Source organism: Ochotona curzoniae, unplaced genomic scaffold (genome assembly GCF_017591425.1).
Source record: "Ochotona curzoniae isolate NIBS_2020 unplaced genomic scaffold, NIBS_Ocur_1.0 contig_899, whole genome shotgun sequence".
In the NCBI taxonomy this organism is placed as follows: domain Eukaryota; kingdom Metazoa; phylum Chordata; class Mammalia; order Lagomorpha; family Ochotonidae; genus Ochotona; species Ochotona curzoniae.
The window spans coordinates 16,843-36,557 of NW_024466605.1; the positions used below are offsets into that span (position 1 = coordinate 16,843).

Consider the following 19,715-nt stretch of genomic DNA (forward strand, 5'->3'; position numbering starts at 1 on the left):
AGGACACAATACAGTGGACAGAGAAGTGACAGTGAAGGAAAATCAGAGAAGACGCAATCCCAGGTAGTAGTAGTGAGTAGGTCAATGGCAGAGACTCGCTAGAACCCGTGGACATGGGGAAGCATCAGAGACAGTGGAGCAGCACTTCAGGAAATAGATATCCCAAAGTCAGAGACATTTGACAGACAAATAGGGAGGGGAAACCATTGGTGTTGCAGGAACTAAATCAAGCCATAGACTCATTGGTTTTGCCCTCTGACACTTAAAAATTTTGAAAGAGACAAAGCAGAACATCACATAATGATTACAGGATTCATTCAACAAGAAGAAATCACAATCATAAATGTACGAGCATCAAATGCTAGGGTACATTTACATAGATACCTATGTGGATCAGATATTAACAGATTTAAATGATACAGGCCCTAATGTAATAATAAGAGTGGCGCTTAAACCCCAATAACTTCAATGGACAGATTGATGGGACTGAAACTTAGCAAGAAAACAGCAGAGCTCACCTAAGCAGCAGAAGAAAAGAATTTAAAATTGAGTTTTACTAGAAATCAAAGGGAACGTTTAAAAATTCCTTGAGATAAAGTAATGCATAAACAAAAGAAAACTTGTGTGACACAGTCAAAGCAGTGCTAACAAGAACATCTTATTAAAATCAGTGCCTACGTTGAGAAACTAAAAATGTGCCAGGCAAATGAACCAACCATACATCTGAAGTAGATAGACTAGAAGGAAAATAAAGCCAAAATTAGCAGAAGAAAAAAGAATCAAAACAATGAAAGAAATAAACAAAAACCAAAGCAACAATATATATGATCAATGAATCAAGGAGCCAGTTCTTCAAGAAAAATAAGCAAAATAAATGCTCTATTAGCCCAACCCATCCAAAACGAGGGAGAAGAAAAATATCAATTGACTCAGATATTAAAAAGGAAATATAACAACCGATACCTTGGACACACAAAAGATTACCAAGAACTGTTACAAGCAACAATATGACAACTCATCAGAAGATCTAGGCAAAATGGGTACATTTCTGGGTAAACATAATTTACCAGAAGTGAATCGTGGTGTAATGAAAAACCTAAGATCTACACCAGGATGGAGATTGAATAGGTAATTACATAATAGACAGGGGACTAAGGATTTACAAAGAACTTCAGAAACGCCACAGTAGCAAGACTGCTTTCTTATCAAATGGGTTAAGAAAATTAGCAGACCTTTTTCAAAAGGTCAAATCTGAATAGTTAATATACATAAGGAAAAATGTTCAGGCTCCTGAGCTACTAGGGAAATGCAAATAAAACCACATTGAGGTTCTACCAAATTCCGTGGAGTAGGCCTACATACCTGCTATTACCAACACCTGCTGATGAAGGTGTGGGAAAAACAGTACCTTACTCCATTTTTGGTGGGTGTTGCAGACAAGTGCAACCACTGCAGAAGTCAGTATGGAGCATCAATGAGAGAACTAGAAATTGATCTACCACATGACTCAACTATCTCATTCCTCAAACTAGAGCCAAAGAAAGTGAAATCTGCACCTGAGAAAGTGATCTGCTTCTCTGTACTTTCAGCAGCAAAACTGACAATAGAGACATGAAAAAAAACAGATGTCCATTGAAAGAGGAATGGATAAAGAAACTGCGGTACAGCTACTCTATGTAATATTACCCAGCCATTAAAATAATCAAATTCTACCGTTTGCAACAAAGTGATCCCAACTGTAGATCATCGTACTCAGTGAAATAGGCCAGTCCAAAAATAGATACTACATTCTGTCCAACATAATGTAAACTTCATCCAAAAAAACAATGCAAATAGTAACGTAGGTGAACAAATTTACACAAATATTCTCTCAGAAATTTATGATGTAGAACAGTTATCCTGACCAATGTGTCATAAACAGGGTTGGAGGGGGAATGACCTGCAATTGAAAAAATAAGAAGAGACAAACACAAAATAAATATTGATGTTAACTGATGTTCGATGATCAAGAAGCAACAGCGTGACCCAAGTACCAAGTCAGTATGTGACTGTCTCAAGGATATCCTAAAACACACAGCCACGTGGCCTTGACCTATTGCCCAAATGCTCATCCTTGCCCACGGGCCTCAGTCTTGGCCTCAGACTTGTGCTCACTCCCAGACCACTGCCTGCAGTTTGACCCTGGTCTCTGACACCAGCAGTAAGCAAACTCCAGATTTCACACGCAGTCTGTGCTGCTCCTTATCCAGTCAGGCTGTTATTTTTTACAAACTATCTGACACAGTCTATAACGGGAAGTGAAGATACATTATGGCATGCGTCTATACTCCTGAATGAAAAGTGGATGTCCAGTGAAGCCTGTCTTGAGAATCTGCTGGGGGTTTTTTTTGTTTGTTTTTTAACCTTGCCTATACATGCAATGTTATGATATACTTAAATAGAAGAGTGTTAAACTTGCAATATTACTAAAGGACTATATTACTGTAATAATATGGGAGAAATTCAAGGGGGAAAGAGGAAGTGGGAATCCCTATACTTATAAGATTGTATGATGGAAAATAATAGCAATACAATATAAAACAATAAATAAATAAATAAATAGCACTTATTTTGCTTGTTTTCTTGTTAGAACTGTGAATAAATTACTCCATGCCTTTCTGTCTTGTAATGTTTTATACTGAAAGGGAGGAAAGCAAAACAATAGCTGTCAGCAGTCTTTCAGAGTTTTCCTGTGAATGACAAGTCATTGTCGGCTTGGTGCTTTCCATATTGTCTCTGATTTTGATCTTACACTTTTCCTGAAGTGTATCATTGTGTGCGATGTATTTGGACTCTGAGGCATTTTAATCGGAATTTAAGTGGTCTTCCTCACTTGACAAATGTATACTGAGTACCTATTCATTATTTCAACTTCTATTAACTCATTTTACATGTTACCATGTAATGCTTCTATTATCACATAAAAGCTGGATTGTGGCTAAAAATTCTATTGCAAATATAAAAGTAGCTTCAAGAGAGGATTTTGAAGGTTCTCACAATCAATCAGTTACTAATGTTTAAAGTGATTCCTAAACATCCTAGTTGTTAACTACTCGAATTCCACAGGTACCATTATCTACTGGAATATCATGTTCTATTCTTGGACTTTCCATCTTCTGAAATCCTTACCATCTCTGTTGGTTCAAACATTTTTACTGGTTTAATATTCATTCTTTTTGCCTTTGGATTCTCTTTACAAATAACTACCAGCTTTCTGTCTTTGTGTTGTATTATTTTTTTTTCTTTCAAGATTTATTTGTTTATTTGAGAAGTGGAGATTAGAGAAAAAGGAAGAGACAGAGAAAGATGTTGAGGGAGATTTTTTTTCCCACTGTTTTTCATTCCTGCAATGGCTGTAAAGGTGTGAACTATCTGAAACCAGCAGTCAGGTGCCTTCTGGTATCCCAGAAGGAAATCACCACTACAGGTGTCTTGTTCTACTGGCTAAGCCACAACATTCATCCCGCTACTAAATCATCTTCATGTCTGTCATTGAACCCCATCCTCTGCGAATCTTCTAGTTGGCTATTGTGTTACCTCGTCGTATTATTTCCTTTCTGTACTGATATTCTCCTTTTGTTCATGCATTTTTCTCATGATCTTATTGAACAGCTTCCTGAGATCATATTGCTATTTCAGCTACATTATGTAACTCCATTACTTTAGAAACAATCATTTGAGTTTATCATGTTCTTTGGGATCGCTTGCCTATGTCTTTATTTCCCTTGTCTCTCTGTGCTGACACCTGTGCCTGAGATCAAGCCCCTTCTGTACTCCTGAATGATAGTCTACCCTCAGGAAAAGTTTCTCCTCTTATCTGCACCAGGCTTTCTGACTGTCCCTGTGAACTGTCTCACTCACTGGGAAGAAGGGAGCAATGAGCAGTGGGGATACTTGTCACTCTTCTCTTTGAGAAACAGTGAGGAAGATCCATGCTACGTACAAGTTCAAGAACCACTTTGGTTCTAGCCCACGTGTGGTTAGATGGTGCCCAATGCTATTCACAATGGGTAAGAAAAACACAAACACTTTGGTTAGTCCATATAAAAGTGTTGTAACCGTAGGGGCCCAACACGGTTAAAGTTCTCACTTGTATGCAATGGGATCCCATATGGGCTAGGGTTCCAATCCCGGTGCCCCTGCTTCCCATCCAGCTCCCTGCTTGTGGCCTGGGAAAACAGTTGAGAATGGCCCAAGGCCTTAGGACCCTGTACCTGCGTGGGAGACCCTAAAGAGACTCCTGGCTCCTGGCTTCAGATTGGTCAGCTCTAGTCATTAAGGCCGCTTGGCGAGTGAATCATCAAATGTAAGATCTTCCTCTCTGTCTCTCCTCTTCTCTGTATATCTGACTTTCCAATAAAAATAAATAAATCATTGTAAAAAGTTCTGCAATGTTGGACTCCCACCTTGCTAGCAAAGCCAGGCTCTAGAAAGTATCTTTGTAATCCTCTGGTGGAAGGTCTTGGCTAAATGAGCAATGAGTTTAGTTTTTTTTTTTTTTTTCGCTTTTCACAGGGCACGGGAACTCGCATATTTTGTGTGACGTTTTTTTCTCTAAAGCATGTCTTAGGTTCTTGGACCCTTTCACATGTAGGGGACCCCGAAAACCCTTCTGACTCCCATCTTCAGACCCACCCAACTTGGGCCTTTGCGACCATGTGGAGGGTATGCCAGAGAGTGGAAGATTCTCTCTTTCTCTCCTACTCTGTATAAATTTGCCTTTAAAATATACGAAATAAATATTTTTAGAAAATCTTTGTTTAATGGTTTCAGCCATCTTGACATGGATTATCCGTGAATTTTCTTCTCTCCTTTTGTAAAAATGTTTGTCTTCCATCCAATGAATGTTTGTGCTTTGAAATTTAGTGAGGCTGATACCTGAGGGAAATAATGATAATAATAACAATAACAATAATAACCTGTTTTGCAAGCAGGCACCCAGCATTGAGTTTAGTCCCATGCTGTATATTGCCGTGCTTTCCCGTAACAATGTGGGCTGTGCTCCTTTTTCTTCTTCTGTTTTTTTTTAAGGGGGGGGGGTGTTTCTTTTTTTGGCTTGCTAGCAATTCTGCTGAAAATAATGTTTGCCGGCCCAATATAGGTGTAGATTTTTTAAGTCAGCTGAATGCCTTTCATTATATATGCGTGCCATGTATGCACTATACCTTAAGACAGCTGGAGAAGCATAGAGGTCAATAAAACCTGTGTGTAACAATAAAATCACAGATGGGCTATTTGTGTGAAGACAGTAGCTAAGATTACTACAGACACATGAGGCTAAGAGCAAGAGGGTGAAGACAAGCAGTAATGAATATGAAACTCTGATGAACGGTTTTGTAATAGCAAAGTTTGACTGTTTGATACTATCTTTGAAGAAAGGATGAAAATGAGGACACACTTACCTACTGATTTATGAATATGCATCTGTTATCCTTTTAGACGCATTGCTTTTACCAGGGACATGCTGCTGAGATTCCAAAATCAGCTGTGATTGTCAACACCTGCTTTGGCCTCAGGTAATTGCATGTTAGCAAGATGTGTACGGTGAGAGAAGCAAAGAGACATAGATTCAGATTGGTTTTTGTTTTTCCTATATTGTTTCAAACTCCTCTTTCCTCCTGTTTTCTCCGTAAGTTAAGTCAGAGTTTCCATCTTAATATTTATGCAGTGGTATATGAAGTCATTTATGAAGAATGTATGCATCTCCAAACAACACTAAAATACAAACTGTGGCGATGTTCCATAAAAGACCTGAAATTTAGTTTGCAAGTTAATTATGTTCACGAGAAATGTGTTTTAGTTGCAATTCCAGTTCTTTTGTGTTTGCATATTTAGAGGATTATTGCAGTTGGATAATGTCACCTATGGAATAGAACCATTGGAATCTTTGATAACAAATGAGCACATGATTCATCAAATAAGGATGAATGAAGCTGGTTATTCCTCCCTACAAGAAATTTACTCCTTAGGCAAGAATGCACTGCATTTTTACAGCATTATAGTCAAGTCACATGTAAGTAAATCCTTTTTACTTTAATCTTGATGAAAATAGTCACATTGAAACCTGTGAAGGACATTTAGTTGATGTTGATTCCACTACTGTTTCTTAAAGAGAAAGCATTTGTTTTAACTTTTTTGATGCTTATTCAGATAGCAGCTAGAACAATGCAACATCTACTGGAGACAGGGGAACCCGTTGTGATGTATTCAGGTAACCTTCTCACTTAGGGTACCTGCTTCCCATGTGCTAATGCCTGGATTCAAGTCCAACTTTACTTTCTATCCAGTGGCCTGCTGATGGCCCAAGTGTTTTGCATCCTGCGCTCAAGTAGAAGACCTGGAAGCAATTTGTGAAACTGCACCAGGTGGCGCAGCCTTGATTCTGAGGCCATTTGGGGTAGGAATCAGCAGATGGATGATCTCTTTCTATCTGTCTCGTTATATTTCCCTCTCTCATCTCTCTCTTACTCTACCTTTCTACATTAAAAAATAAATAAATAAAATGTAGCCTCATAAAGACATGTGATTTGTAAATCATCAATGATCTCCCAGTATGTTTTCCTCAATTAAAAATTTTTTATGCAGTTTTTTTCTTTCTGAGTTTACATATTATTAAATTGATGATTTACAGATTTCACAGCTATAAATTTCTAACCCACTTTAACCAATTTTTATTCTTTTGGGGAAATAACATCATTTTGATGTAAAGCTTAAAAGCAGAAAGGAACAACCTAGGAAATTTCCTAAATTTTGTCAATGTAATGCTTATAGAATTTGAGATTATTTTTTCTAATGTTTTTATATATCTGATTATATAAAGATCTAATGCATGAAATTTTAACAAAAATGCTCTATCTGCATATATGTGGATTGGATCACATTTTACAAGTATTGAATTCACATACATTAAATACGAACCGTATGTGTATAAAAGGAAAGAAAACAGAATAGACTGTAAAACCAATTATTACAGTCTAAACCCTCTCGTGGAGCACTTTGCTATCTTGTCAGGTCTATATTAGCATACAATTTCTTATGTAAACAAATGCACTTCTAAAAGTTCATTGAAATGGAATTAAATAATAAAAATAAAAAATTGTAAGCTTCATTTCTTCATGTAATCTCCAGCAGAAACTTTTCTAAGTTCACTTAGCTAATTTTACATCAATAGAGAATTGAGAGTCCTGGAATTTTAGCCATAACAATGTAATCAGAGAGAAGGAGAGAGGAGAGAGATCTTCCATCTGCTAATTAACTCTCCAAATGGACACAATCTAGGGTGAAACCAGTCGAAAACCAGCAACCAGACTGCCTCTGCCCAGTCTCCTAGGTGTGTGCAGGGGCCCAAGGGCTTGAGCCATCCTCCACTGCTTTCCCAGGCATCCACAGGGAGCTGGCTAGAACGTGAAGCATCTGGAACTAGAAGAGGCACCCACATGGGATCCTGGTGCTTACAGGTGAAAGATTAGCCTGTTGAGCCACAGTGTTATACCTGTGGCTAACTTTCTTAAAGCCCTACCCTGATAAGCAAATGTTATAATTCCTTGACCTGCCAAAAGTCAGCAATGTTCCATAAGCATTCAATGCATTCGAAATATACCGCCACAACCATTGCTTTTGACCCATTTGCTTTTGGTTGCAAGGACTACTCCACTTCAAGATAGTTATTGCTTAGATTGTACTTCTTCTCAAAACCACGTTGCGTATCCATGTTCCTCCCACGTTATGTTCTTAGTAGAACCTGCTCAGGAACTTGATCTCACTTGATTAGTCAGTTGAAATCCCTGTCTGTAGCTGATCTAGGTGCAAGCATTCTGGTACTCAGTAAGCCAAAGTTTGCACCACTTTTTGCTTTTTAGCCATAATTCTGGAAACTAAACCAATTGCAGTCATGATGTATAATGTTTCTACTATGATCCTAATTAGTGGTGTGAGTGGCTTGCCACTATAGGGTTTATATTCAATATTCTGGTTTGTCATGTTAGTATTATTACAGACATTTTGGACTGTAACCATCCTCTTAATATTGCTACAGTTCATCTTCATCTTCAATTCTGTGTATTTTCTTGCTGTGATCTTCACAGATCATGTAGGCGATGTTTGGTCTTATGTTTTACCTACTTTGTGTCTCAAACTAGATACTTTTCAACTAGTATGGCAAGTATTATTAGTTTTTTCTGGAACAAAAATTGGAATCCATGCATATACAGTTTTTATAATGAAGATAAAAGTTCTGTGAGTATTTTGAGGAAAAGAATTCACTTTGCTGAGCCCAGCACAAAGACTCAGTAGCTAAGCCCTTGCTGCCTTTTACACACCGGGATCCCATACAGACACCAGATCATGTCCTGGCTGCTCCACTTCCCATTCAGCTTCCTGCTTATGGCCTGGGAAACACCAGAGAATGACCCGAAGCCTTGGAAACCTGCACCTGTGTAGGAGGCGCAGAAGATGCTCCTGGTTCTTGGCTTCAGAGTTGCTCAGCTCCGGCATTTGTGGCTTTTGGAATAGCGAACCAGAAGATGGAAAATCTTTCCCTCTGTCTCTTCTCTCTGGAAATCTGTCTTTCCAATAAAATAAATAAATCATATAAAAATGAGAAATATTCTTACCTCTTAAATTTGTTTTTGCATGGATGTTTTGAAGTCCCCTCACCTACACATCTATGCATTTTGTTTTTCAGAATAGGTATGGTCTCAATGGCTATGAAAGCTGGTAGTAGAAAATTTAAGATGTTAAGATTTGTAATCAAGAAGGAAATCATCAAATGCACTATAATTTAGAAAAACAGCAGAAAACAAAACAACTTTGATGAGCAAATGATGAAGCTGAAAATTTCCAGGCAACTTTTAAAATCGACAATACAAAATTAAAAAAATAGCACACTCAAATATTGTTTCTTCAAAGGGTAGAGAAACCAGCCATAATGACTGAAACCCTTCCAAAACAGTTAAATATTTCCTATTTCTTCACGGTGAAACATGAAATATTGCAAGAATTTTTATCTAATCAAGTTCCCTTTAAAATAAAATGACAATCTTGATTTTTTAATCTGTGTAAAGTTACAAAACTTTGTGTCAATGTTACTTAAAATCCTAAATTAAATATGAAGTTCAAATATGCTATTCACAGATCTTTACAGAGCATAACAATATTTTCAGAAAAGGCAACATCACTGTCCAACAGTTTACACTTTCATAAGAGAAAACAAGAATAGAAAACTCCCGTGGTCAGATTTAAAGCATGTGTGACAGCTTCCATAGCTGAAGGAATGTTTCTGAAGATTTTGTGCCTGCTGTGAACTGCAGTTTTGGTGCTCCATCAGTTACATGTTGAAGCCCTGGCAGTGGCACTGCCCCTCCCAGGGAATGTATTTGGAAGTTAAACTTTGGGATGTAAAATAGTGACACAGCTGTTGAAGGAGGCAGTCTTCCTGATGGCATTCATGCCTTCAAACAAGAGAAGAGATAGAAGCATAATCTGCTGAACTGTCAAATGGCAGCACAGTGTCGCCATAGACCCACAGAGCAGTCAAGCAGAGCGGGGAGATCAGGGTGTGAACCACCTGCCACCATTCAAGGCTGCCGATTCAGTAAATACCATAAATTTTTGCCAAGAAGAAAGGAACCGTGTATATTGATGAAACTACACAGAGTTTAAAATTAATATGCAGCGAAACAGTACTAATAATTGTTAAAACATCTAAATACTCCAAATGGCCACTGATAAGTTAGTGTATAATAAAGTTGAAATGTGTCTCTATTAGAGTACTAATAAATTCAACAATTTGATGGAAGGCTGAATGGAAGTAGCTGGATAAAAGAGATCACTTAATATGTTTCCACTGAGCTGAAGTTCTAGATCAAATTATTTTAACCTGTGGTGGAAGGCTGAAGATTATCAGTAGTTTTGTGCCATGTGGACTACCCACAGGGGAGAAAGTGATGGAAATATTGTATTAGTGACAGTGGATTCATTCACGTACGTACTGTGCCACACATCATATACTTCAAACTGGTATGTCTTGTTTAACACAAACCTCACAAATCTAACATAAATGTTAAAATATAAAAACCATGAGGAAGGAAATGGACATCCTCATACAGAAGAATACACTACTGCTTGTGACACTGGCCTTGTGTCCCCAAGCAATCCCGTGCAGAAGAGGAGCACCACAGGCTGATGCGATCCTTGACTGCTGACAGTGAAGAGTGGACTCATGCCCCGAAGCTTTCTCGATGCTGCACTGCCGAACAGCAGAGTTCATGAAAGCAAAATTGCAAACCAGGAGAGGTTCCGGGGCATCAGATATTATTAGCTAATATGAGCCTACTTCAGGCATAAAAAGAAAATTACACCAGTTCAAGCTCATTTTTCTCCTAGTCATGCTTGAATAGCCTAGCCAGGGATTTGAGCAGAATGTGGCTCTCTCTGCTTGGCTACAGTCTCATGGGTCCCCACAAATGTAGCCCATCTCAACATGGAGCCCCTTACTCCAGGCTGGTATTTCAACATATCAGAGTTCCAGTTTCAATCCTGGCTGCTCAGATCTTGATTCACATTTGTGCTAAAATATTCAAGAAGACAACTGAAGATGGATGGTTTAAGGTCCTTCTACCCACTTGGGCTCTTCAGATGTTGAACCTTCTTTGAGTTTTGCTTTTCCCAACCTTAGCATTTGGAGATGTTTAAGGAGTGAGCCATTTTCACTTTCTCCCTCTCTGTCCTTCTACTCCCTGCACAACACCCCCCAATATACACAATGATGAGAGAATGTTGACAGAAACATGTTGAAGGATGGCAGGCTGTGGATGTCCCATTAGCAACACAAAAATGCTTTAAGATAAAAAAAAATATGGTCTTTCCTTTATTTCTGGACACTTTGAAGATTCTTATTTCCAGGAATAGAAATTAAAATACTTCTGACAAGTTACAAACGCTTAACAAGTTACAAAACTCTTACCCACTTATTTACAGCGTGTGCATCAATTCTCTTATTTTTCCATTGTGGCTATCCATCTATTATATGCATCCATCTGTCTGTATCCTGTTCTGTGTGGGTGAGTGAGTCTGTCCCCTCTCTGCCTCTGTCTCCTGTGCATGTCTATGTTTGGTACATATAATAATGACAATGCAAGAATTTTGAAAACGTTAATTATGTCCTGTGTTTCGCAGAAAGATTTAGATGTTGCATTTCCAAAAAGGACTTTGAGAACGCACATTGTTATGGATAAATCCATGGTATGCATTACTGATATATTTTATTCTGTCTTCATATTAAACTTAAGTTATGGGGAATATGAGCATTAAACTTCTATTGTTCCTAATATTAAAAGATACGTTATTTTAGTACACCATAAGTTAAGGAAATACCTTTTGCCTTTACACAGAGATGGGTTGTCAATATTCAGGTATTGATTTCTAATCCCATATTGAATCCTAGAATCGTATGTGGTAGGGTTCTACTACATTAAACCTTAATCAACAGTAACTATCTGAAGACACTTCTGTGCCTTCGACAGTTCTCCAAGAATCTGTTCCTTGGATGTATGTCCATTCTAAAGTAACCTTTTTCATTAGTTACTGAAGAGAAAAAAGGCCCACATTTTCCTAAATATTAGTCTTTATAATTATTTAACGTTGTATAATTTCTCCACTTCTCAGGTTGAGGTCTGTGTTTTGCAAGTGGGAAGAGTCATTGATAATAAGGTTGTTGCTTTCTGCAGAACAGGGTTGGCATTGAGGCCCAGCATGACAGTCTCAGCACAATACACTGGAGCTCAGGTTGGAGCCCCGATGCTCCACTTGTGATACAGCCCCTTGCAAGCCTTCTTAGTATCCCAGCGAGGGTGCAGTTTATGACCTGATGCCTGCCTGGGCTCTACCCCCTAGTCAGAAACCAGAATGGAGTTTATAGTTCCAACATCTTAGCTTTAAGTGGAAGCAGCCTGAGTAATAAACCATCAAGTGAAATACCTCTTTCTCTTTCTCTCCCTCATCCTCTGGCTGTCAAATCAACCAATCCTCAAATGGAACCTAAAAAGCATTACTGAAATGTACATGTGTGGGTTCAAGTACTACTCTTCTGTTAAAATTGTTAAGGCTCACTTGTCACTTGTTTGCTACCATTGGACTAGTGGATTGATTTTAGCCTCTGTTTGAATCATTTTTATGATAATTATTGTTTTATTTAAATTTTATTTTCATAATTGCATTAACTGTATTCATTAATATATAAAGCATCACACAATATATTCCTTTTAAATTTTCCTGTTAACAGATAGCATATTTTTTACTTTCAACTGTTTTTAACAAAAGTTTACACACACAATCCCAAACCATAGGTTTTTTTTCCGCCCTTGGGAAAAATGATGCCATTGTATAATTCATGATTCCTGTGATGAATTCGACTAGAGAAAACAGATGATTTGGAATGAACCAAGCTGAAATACAAAACATCAAAACACATGGGATACAGCCAAAACAGCAAGCAAACAATCAAAAAAAAACAATATGGATTGGACTATTGGAGTTACACTTTCCATGCTGGCTTCCTTATATAACAGAGATTATATGGTGTTTGTTCTTTTGTGATTGACTCATTTCACTGAGCATAATGGTCTCGTAGGTGGGACCACCTGGTTGTAAATAGAATAATTTCATTCTTCTTAATAGCTGAATGATATTCTATGGAGTAGATATACCACAGTTTCTTTGACCACTCTTCCTTGGACACACATCTGGATTGTTTCCATGTCTTTGCTAATGTAGACTGTGCTGCTGCAAATATAAGATTATAGATCCTCTTGTCACATACAGATTTCACTTCTGTTGGGTATATTCCTAGGAGCGGGATATCTGGGTCATATGGCAGGTTCATTTGCAATTCTCCAAGCACTCTACGTACTGATTTCCACAGTGGTTGTACTAGCCTACACTCCCACCAGCAGTGAAGGAGGGTGCCTTTTTTCCCCACATCCACACCAGAAGGTGTTGTTAGTTGAGATCTGAATGTTTGCATATAGTACATTGTTCCAATAAACAATGTGTTTTATGGTCCACTCTATAAACCCTGAGCTCAAAGAGTTAAGAGCACTACATGTCTATTATGGCTATCAAATAGGAGATCCATGCATTGCATTCTATTATGACAGTAAATTATAGCAGACAAAATAGACTTAGAAGTTTAGTTAGAAAGGTTTGAGCTTTGGTTATGCCTTCTTTGAATCCTCAAACTTTAAATCTTATTTTCTGTATCTGTAAAGAAGAATATAATATGGCGAATTTCAGTAACATGCTTTATGCCCATAATTATGTATCAATGTAAATAGTATAACTATAGAAGCATGTATAAAGGTATCAGGCCATATAATGTTTAGGTAATAAAGATCTAAATTTCATAAGTTACAGCAGTAACTTTTAGGATTATGCTTAAAATGACATAGTTATTTCAAAAATCTTATATTTTTGTCTCTCATTTAAGCAATATATTTTTGGCACTTTTATACTTAAAAACCTCTTAAATAAATGTTTGTCTTTTAGTGTGACTTTATGGGCTCTGAAGTGGTACTTTCAGCTGAAAAAATTATCTACATGTTTGGTCTTATTAATGCTGTAAGTATCTATGTTTTATGTTTGTATAAGACATATTTTGTTACCAGTCATATTGCTTGTATAAATTGCATTTCCATCTCATAGAAAGTAAAATCCTATGAGCTAGTTCCATTTACCAGTGGATTCTACCACCAGTACACACTAATTAAAGGCATACATCACATCTGGTTACAGGGATGTAACATTCTTTCTTGTAGTGAACCAAGCCTATATTATTTATCTCCTGTTTTCAGATGTTTTCCAAGGTCAACATCACCATTATGCTGTCCTCTCTGGAGCTCTGGTCAGATGGAAATAAGATTTCAACAAATGGGGATGCTGAGGAAATACTACAGAGATTTCTGTCATGGAAACAAAAACCCCATGAGATGTCTTACTTATTAATGTAAGCACTTGCTATATTGGCTGGGACTTTCCCAAAATATTTCTTTCTTTTTTTTTTTCAAAATTTATTTATTTATTGCAAAGTCAGATATACAGAGAGGAGGAGAGACAGAGAGGAAGATCTTCTGTCCAATGATTCACTCCCCAAGTGACTGCAATGGCCGATGCTATCCCCGTCCGAAGCCAGGATCCAGGAACCTCCTCTGGGTCTCCCACGCGGGTGCAGGGTCCCAAAGCTTTGGGCTGTCCTCCACTGCTTTCCCAGGCCACAAGCAGAGAGCTGGATGGGAAGTGGAGCCTGCCAGGATTAGAACCGGCAACCACATGGGATCCCGGTGTGTTCAAGGCGAGGACTTTAGCTGCTAGGCCACACCCGCCGGGCCCCAATATTTCTACTGAAATTATTTCCTGAGTTGTTATTGATAATGAGATTTTTAGAAAGGAAATTAAGCAAAATGATAAATTAATTATAAAAGCTGATAGCCACATAAGCTGACATTGAAATCATATTAAGCTTTCATTCTCAGAGTAGACTTTCTGTTGAAGGGAAGTGGGCAGAAAAAATAGAAAGCCTCAGGAAAATCAGGGGTTGATCACCTTAAAAGGAAATGATCGAATCATCATTTTAGCATTTGATAAAACTGTAAATTACTACACAGAACACAGTGAATGCCTGAAGTGTTTGTTACAGCAGAAAACATTTTAGTAGTAAGTATTTGGAAAGGACCACTTCACTACCATTCTGGTTAGGTTCCTCACTGGTGTATTTATATTGAGTGGAGATGGATGTATTGATCTATTTGGATCATGGAAGATTCTTTCCACAGAACTGTGCACTTTCTAATTTTTCTTAATTTTAATATTAAGAAACAAAATACAATGCCAGGAACCTGAAGCAATATGAAATAAATCCATAAATCTTCTCATGTTTGAAGTAGAATTAAGGGAGCTTCTTGAAGTCTAGAGTAAATACATGGAAGGGTTAAGATGAATGTGCGCCATTGCTACCTACTGTCTCTACTTCATCCGTTGCATGTTCTCTCTCTCTCTCTCTCTCTCTCTCTCCTCCAAGTCAACACTGCTAACATGTAGTTACAACTTGCTCACTAAGTCTATGTTATTACAATGAACAATCTTGATTTTTTTCTTCCGATGATAATTCCATCAGGGAGGGTGATGGTCATACACCAATTAACAGGCAGAAAAGACACTGCCAGGTTTGGAGTGTTGCAACAGAGTGATCACTAGCCTTTCAAGACATCTCTTTATGTGACTTGTGACACACAACTCAAGGAGGGAATGACAAATTGTTAGATGTGATATTTCTACCATGTCTGTACCTGCAATGTCATGATACACTTAAACAGGACAATGGATTGATGACTTTTCCTGAAGGACCGTATTATTGTAACAACATAGGTAAAACAGTAGCGGGGGTGCTAATCTGTAGGGCAGAGGGGAAATCCTCGAGCCTATGGGACTTTAAAAAATGAACAATTTTTTATGACACAACTTCTAAACACATCGTTAATCACCAATACATTAAAATGCAAATTTTCACAAAAAAATTGTATTTTTAGTTATAGGGAACATGCTGCTTTTGTGGGAACAACATATCATGGAATGGCATGTGATCCAAAGTTTGCCACAGGAGTTGCTCTGGTATGCATTTATCCTCATCTCTTTAATAGTTATATCAAATTTAGAAAGTTAGCATTCACATCAGTAAACAAATATAAAGCACACCTATCCAGTGCTTTGTCAACCCTTTATAGAAACGATGATGGTTTTTATTAGTTGGGATAATCAAATAAGAGAAAGGGGTATGTATGTTATTGTGGGTGAAGAACAAACCTCAAACTTCACCTCTTAGCATTTTGATTGTTCAGAAAAGCAGTAACTATCTTCAAATAGTAACAAAACAGAATTCCAGAACCTTACATCCTGTGAGACTGAAAGCATCCTAGGGAAATGGCACCATTTTCCCCTAGTAACCACCATTCCACTGTTTGTTCTCATCAGTTTGACAACTTAGATTTGCATGGAAGTGGTGCCATGCGGTATTTGTGTTCTTGTGACTGCCTTACACAACGTACTCAATGCGTATCCACATTGTGGCACTTGACACAATTTCTTTGCTTTTTACGCCTGTAAATCATTCCACCACAGGTGCCATATTTTTATTCACTTATCTTACATTGGCAGATTTAGATATTTCCCATATAATGCCTATGAAGAGTGCATGAAACTCTTTGAGACATTGGTTTAACTATTTATGGATATGTATCCAGAAGCGGGATTGCTCAAGCACGTGGCAGATGTAATACATAGTAGGGTGGCATGATTTCTAAAGTGATTGCACTGCTTTACAATGTCACCACCATTTCACATATTGCTGCTTTGTTTGTTTGGTGGCAGCCATTGTAATAGAGCGAGGTGATATCTCATAATCGGACTTTGGTATCTATGGTTATGAGTGGTGTTAAAAATCTCTCCATGTGGTCCTTGAACTTTTGAATCTATACCTGCAGGAATGTATTTCCTGGAATAGCCTGCTCCTACTACTGGGTCACTGACTGGTTTTGCTGTTGAATCTTGTGAAATTCATCTTCTGCCACAATTGAGAGTATCTTTTTTTTTTTTTTTTGCCTTTCATGTCTTTAAAGTAACATATTTTGTACCTATCTTGTAGTCTTGGTATAATCCTTTAAAATCATATTTAAATCAGCTTATCAGATTTTATCCATGTATTTGTGTCAAGCAACTTTTGAAAGAATCAAGTTTTTGTTATTTTTCTTATTGCATCATCTTCTCTATCACAGTTTTATCCATTATTTATGTTCTTCTGATTGTGTGGGTTTAGTTTTTTCATCTGTTGTTTAGTTCCAGCAGGGATCAGTTAGGATACTAATTTGAAATCACCCTCCCTTTCAATGTGAGCATTTACAGGTATAAACTTATTCTTCCTCAGTCTCGACAGATTTTGTGTATTTTATTTTCATTTTCGTTTTTCTCTGGATTGTTTTTAAGTTTCCATCTTGTATTCATTAATTCACTGAAATTGTTCACTCTTTTTTCTTGTAAAGATTTAGTTTATTTGTATGAAAGACAGCGTTAGAGAGAGAGAGAGAGAGAGGTAAAGTGAGGGATGTTACACATGATAGTTCACTCCCTGGGTGTACTGGGTGGAACCTGGGTCTTCTTGCAGATCTCTACTCTAGATGCAGGATCCCAAGTGCTTGGGCCATTGTCCTCTTCTTTCCCAGGGGCGCAGTAGGAAACCAGGTTGGAAACAGAGCAGCTAAGAAATTGAACCGGCACTCACATTAGATGATAGACTTGAGGGACACAACTTACGTATTACACCAAAACACTGGCACCCGTTCTCTGTAGATGAATATTTTCCTTTAAAGAAACAAAAACAAAATCATGAGAGATTTAACAAAAAAAAATTCTATACGCTTTTGAGTGTTCAAGGTTTTCTTCCCGGTTGATTCCTAATTGGATTCCATTGGTATTGGAATACTTTGTGCCAGAATGCCTACATTTTTCTTTCATTCTCTGTTCACTTGAAATAACCTCCCTTTCACTTTTACATAATTTGATATCTTCCATTCATGTGCTCCCTCACAAATGCTTGCAACAACCGGGGGTAAGTCCCACCAAAGCCAGGAGTCGGGATTCTCCCATAAGGGCTCTCCTGTCAGGTGCATTACCAGACAAATTTAGCAGAAGAGAACATTGCCAATATCTTCCCAGACACTTAAGTATGAGATGTAGCTGTCCAGACATCAGCCTCATCTGCTGTGTGCCCCAGTGCTCCCACATGAGAAGTCACAATTTGCTTGTAGTTCAGTGTTAGTGTCTAATGTGCATCCTATTCACCCTGAAGAGTTTCTTTAGCACTTATTGTGGACTGGGTTTAGAGGTTACGAACTCCCTAAGCTTTTCTTAGTATCCTCAACATTTTTTAATGACCGTTTTGTCCTAAACAACATTCTTGGTTGAATTTCTTTCCATATTTTGACTGCCTTGCTACAATCATGTTGGGGCTTAAAAATAGCTGAGAAATCCAGTAGTTACATGGAAGCTCTCTTATGTCACAAAGATTCTCTTGTGGTTTTGTTTTTTAACAATTTGATTACAAAACACTTTCTTGGTGATTTTCAGGGGTTCACCTTAGCTGGATTTCATCAAGCTTCTTGACCCCAGTCACTATTTTAATACTTGTTCCCCAAAATGTCAGCATTGTTTCCCTAAACAAGGTCTATCTTATCCCCTCTGCTCATCCGTGCCCTTCTTGGACTCCAAAACACAGGTATTTAGCCCCTGCAAGATGAGCTGTAAGACTGTAAGAACCGTAATCTCTTACTTCATCATGTCTTTTTTTTTTCTCTCTGACATGATGAATTAAAATAATTTTTAAGATTTATTTATTATTTTTTGTAAAGACAGATACAAAGAGAGAAGGACAGATAAAGATCTTCCATCCATGGGTTTAGTCCCCAAGTGGCCACAAAGTTGGGGTTTATCTGATTCAAAGCAGGAGCCAGGAGCTTCTTCCGGGTCTCCAATATGAGTGCAGAGTCCCAAGGCTTTGGGCCATTCTCGACTGCTTTCCCAGGCCACAAGCAGGGAGCTGGATGGGAAGCGGACAGTTACCAGCACCTTTATGGGATTCTGATGTGTGCTAGAGGGTGATTCAGCACTTAAGTCATTGAGCCAGGCCTGACTTAAAATAATTCTGATCAAGTTAAGTTTGATTGCATCTAGTAAATTCTCTAATTTCTTGGGCTTAGTATTTCTAGAATTTACACTGGATTTTTTTTCAATTTCTGTTTCACTTGGTTATTTCTATGCATAGATTTCATTGCATATGTGCATCTTATTTCACATAAGTATTTGTTATGGAATTAATAGTAACTCATCTAAACAACAGTAATTGACCTAATCATTCAATGATGAATGGAAACAAATTCAATTGACCAATAAGGAGAGACAATACAATGCTATTGTTTGATTCAGGACAAAAACAAATTGACCAAAGGAAGAGAATTCACAGTTAATCCCTCAGCAAACTAGGACTCAAAGATAAGTTGCAGCAGGGCATTGTAACAAGCAGCAGTTTTAACTCCATACCTATTTTGAAAAAAGAGTACTCTAGAGCTATGCTAAGGAGCAAGTCAACATCAAAGACTTTCACTCCTTTTCCACTCAGTATAGGACCACTCTAAAGCTCCACATGTTGTAAGACTGTAGAGTCAAAGGCGCACGCAGTCACCTTTCTTTATGAAGTCACAGAAAGGAACAGTCACTTTAGGAGACACTTTGCATTACTGAATGAACTACTATCAGATGATCTTGAAATGGTCATAATTGAAATTTACCCAAATGAAATGAAGACATTGACATATGCAAAAAATACACAGGCATACTTTTAGCAGCTTGATGTGTAATTGTTGTAGATTGCAAGACAGCCGTGAATAGCTGAATGCATAAACATATGTCCATAAACATAATATCCACAAAACGGAATATCAACCATTGATAAGAAAACTTGGCCATTAACAATAAAGCATTTAATAATGCTGTTCATAGAATAAGCTAATATGATAAGGATTTATAATGCATTATGAAAAGCACATATACTGTTTTATTTTAACTTTGCAATATTGAGA

At 37.7% G+C, this 19,715-nt stretch overlaps 1 protein-coding gene across 1 annotated transcript in view; it reads left to right on the forward strand.

Annotated features, from left to right (window-relative positions):
* Nucleotides 1–19,715, forward strand: part of LOC121165561 (A disintegrin and metallopeptidase domain 3-like) — a 55,591-nt gene that overhangs the window by 15,275 nt on the left and 20,601 nt on the right. Inside the window, 6 exon segments of the mRNA XM_040994234.1 lie at nucleotides 5,479–5,555; nucleotides 5,875–6,052; nucleotides 11,215–11,280; nucleotides 13,582–13,653; nucleotides 13,887–14,038; nucleotides 15,618–15,699. Coding sequence (XP_040850168.1) covers nucleotides 5,479–5,555; nucleotides 5,875–6,052; nucleotides 11,215–11,280; nucleotides 13,582–13,653; nucleotides 13,887–14,038; nucleotides 15,618–15,699 — 627 coding nt within the window.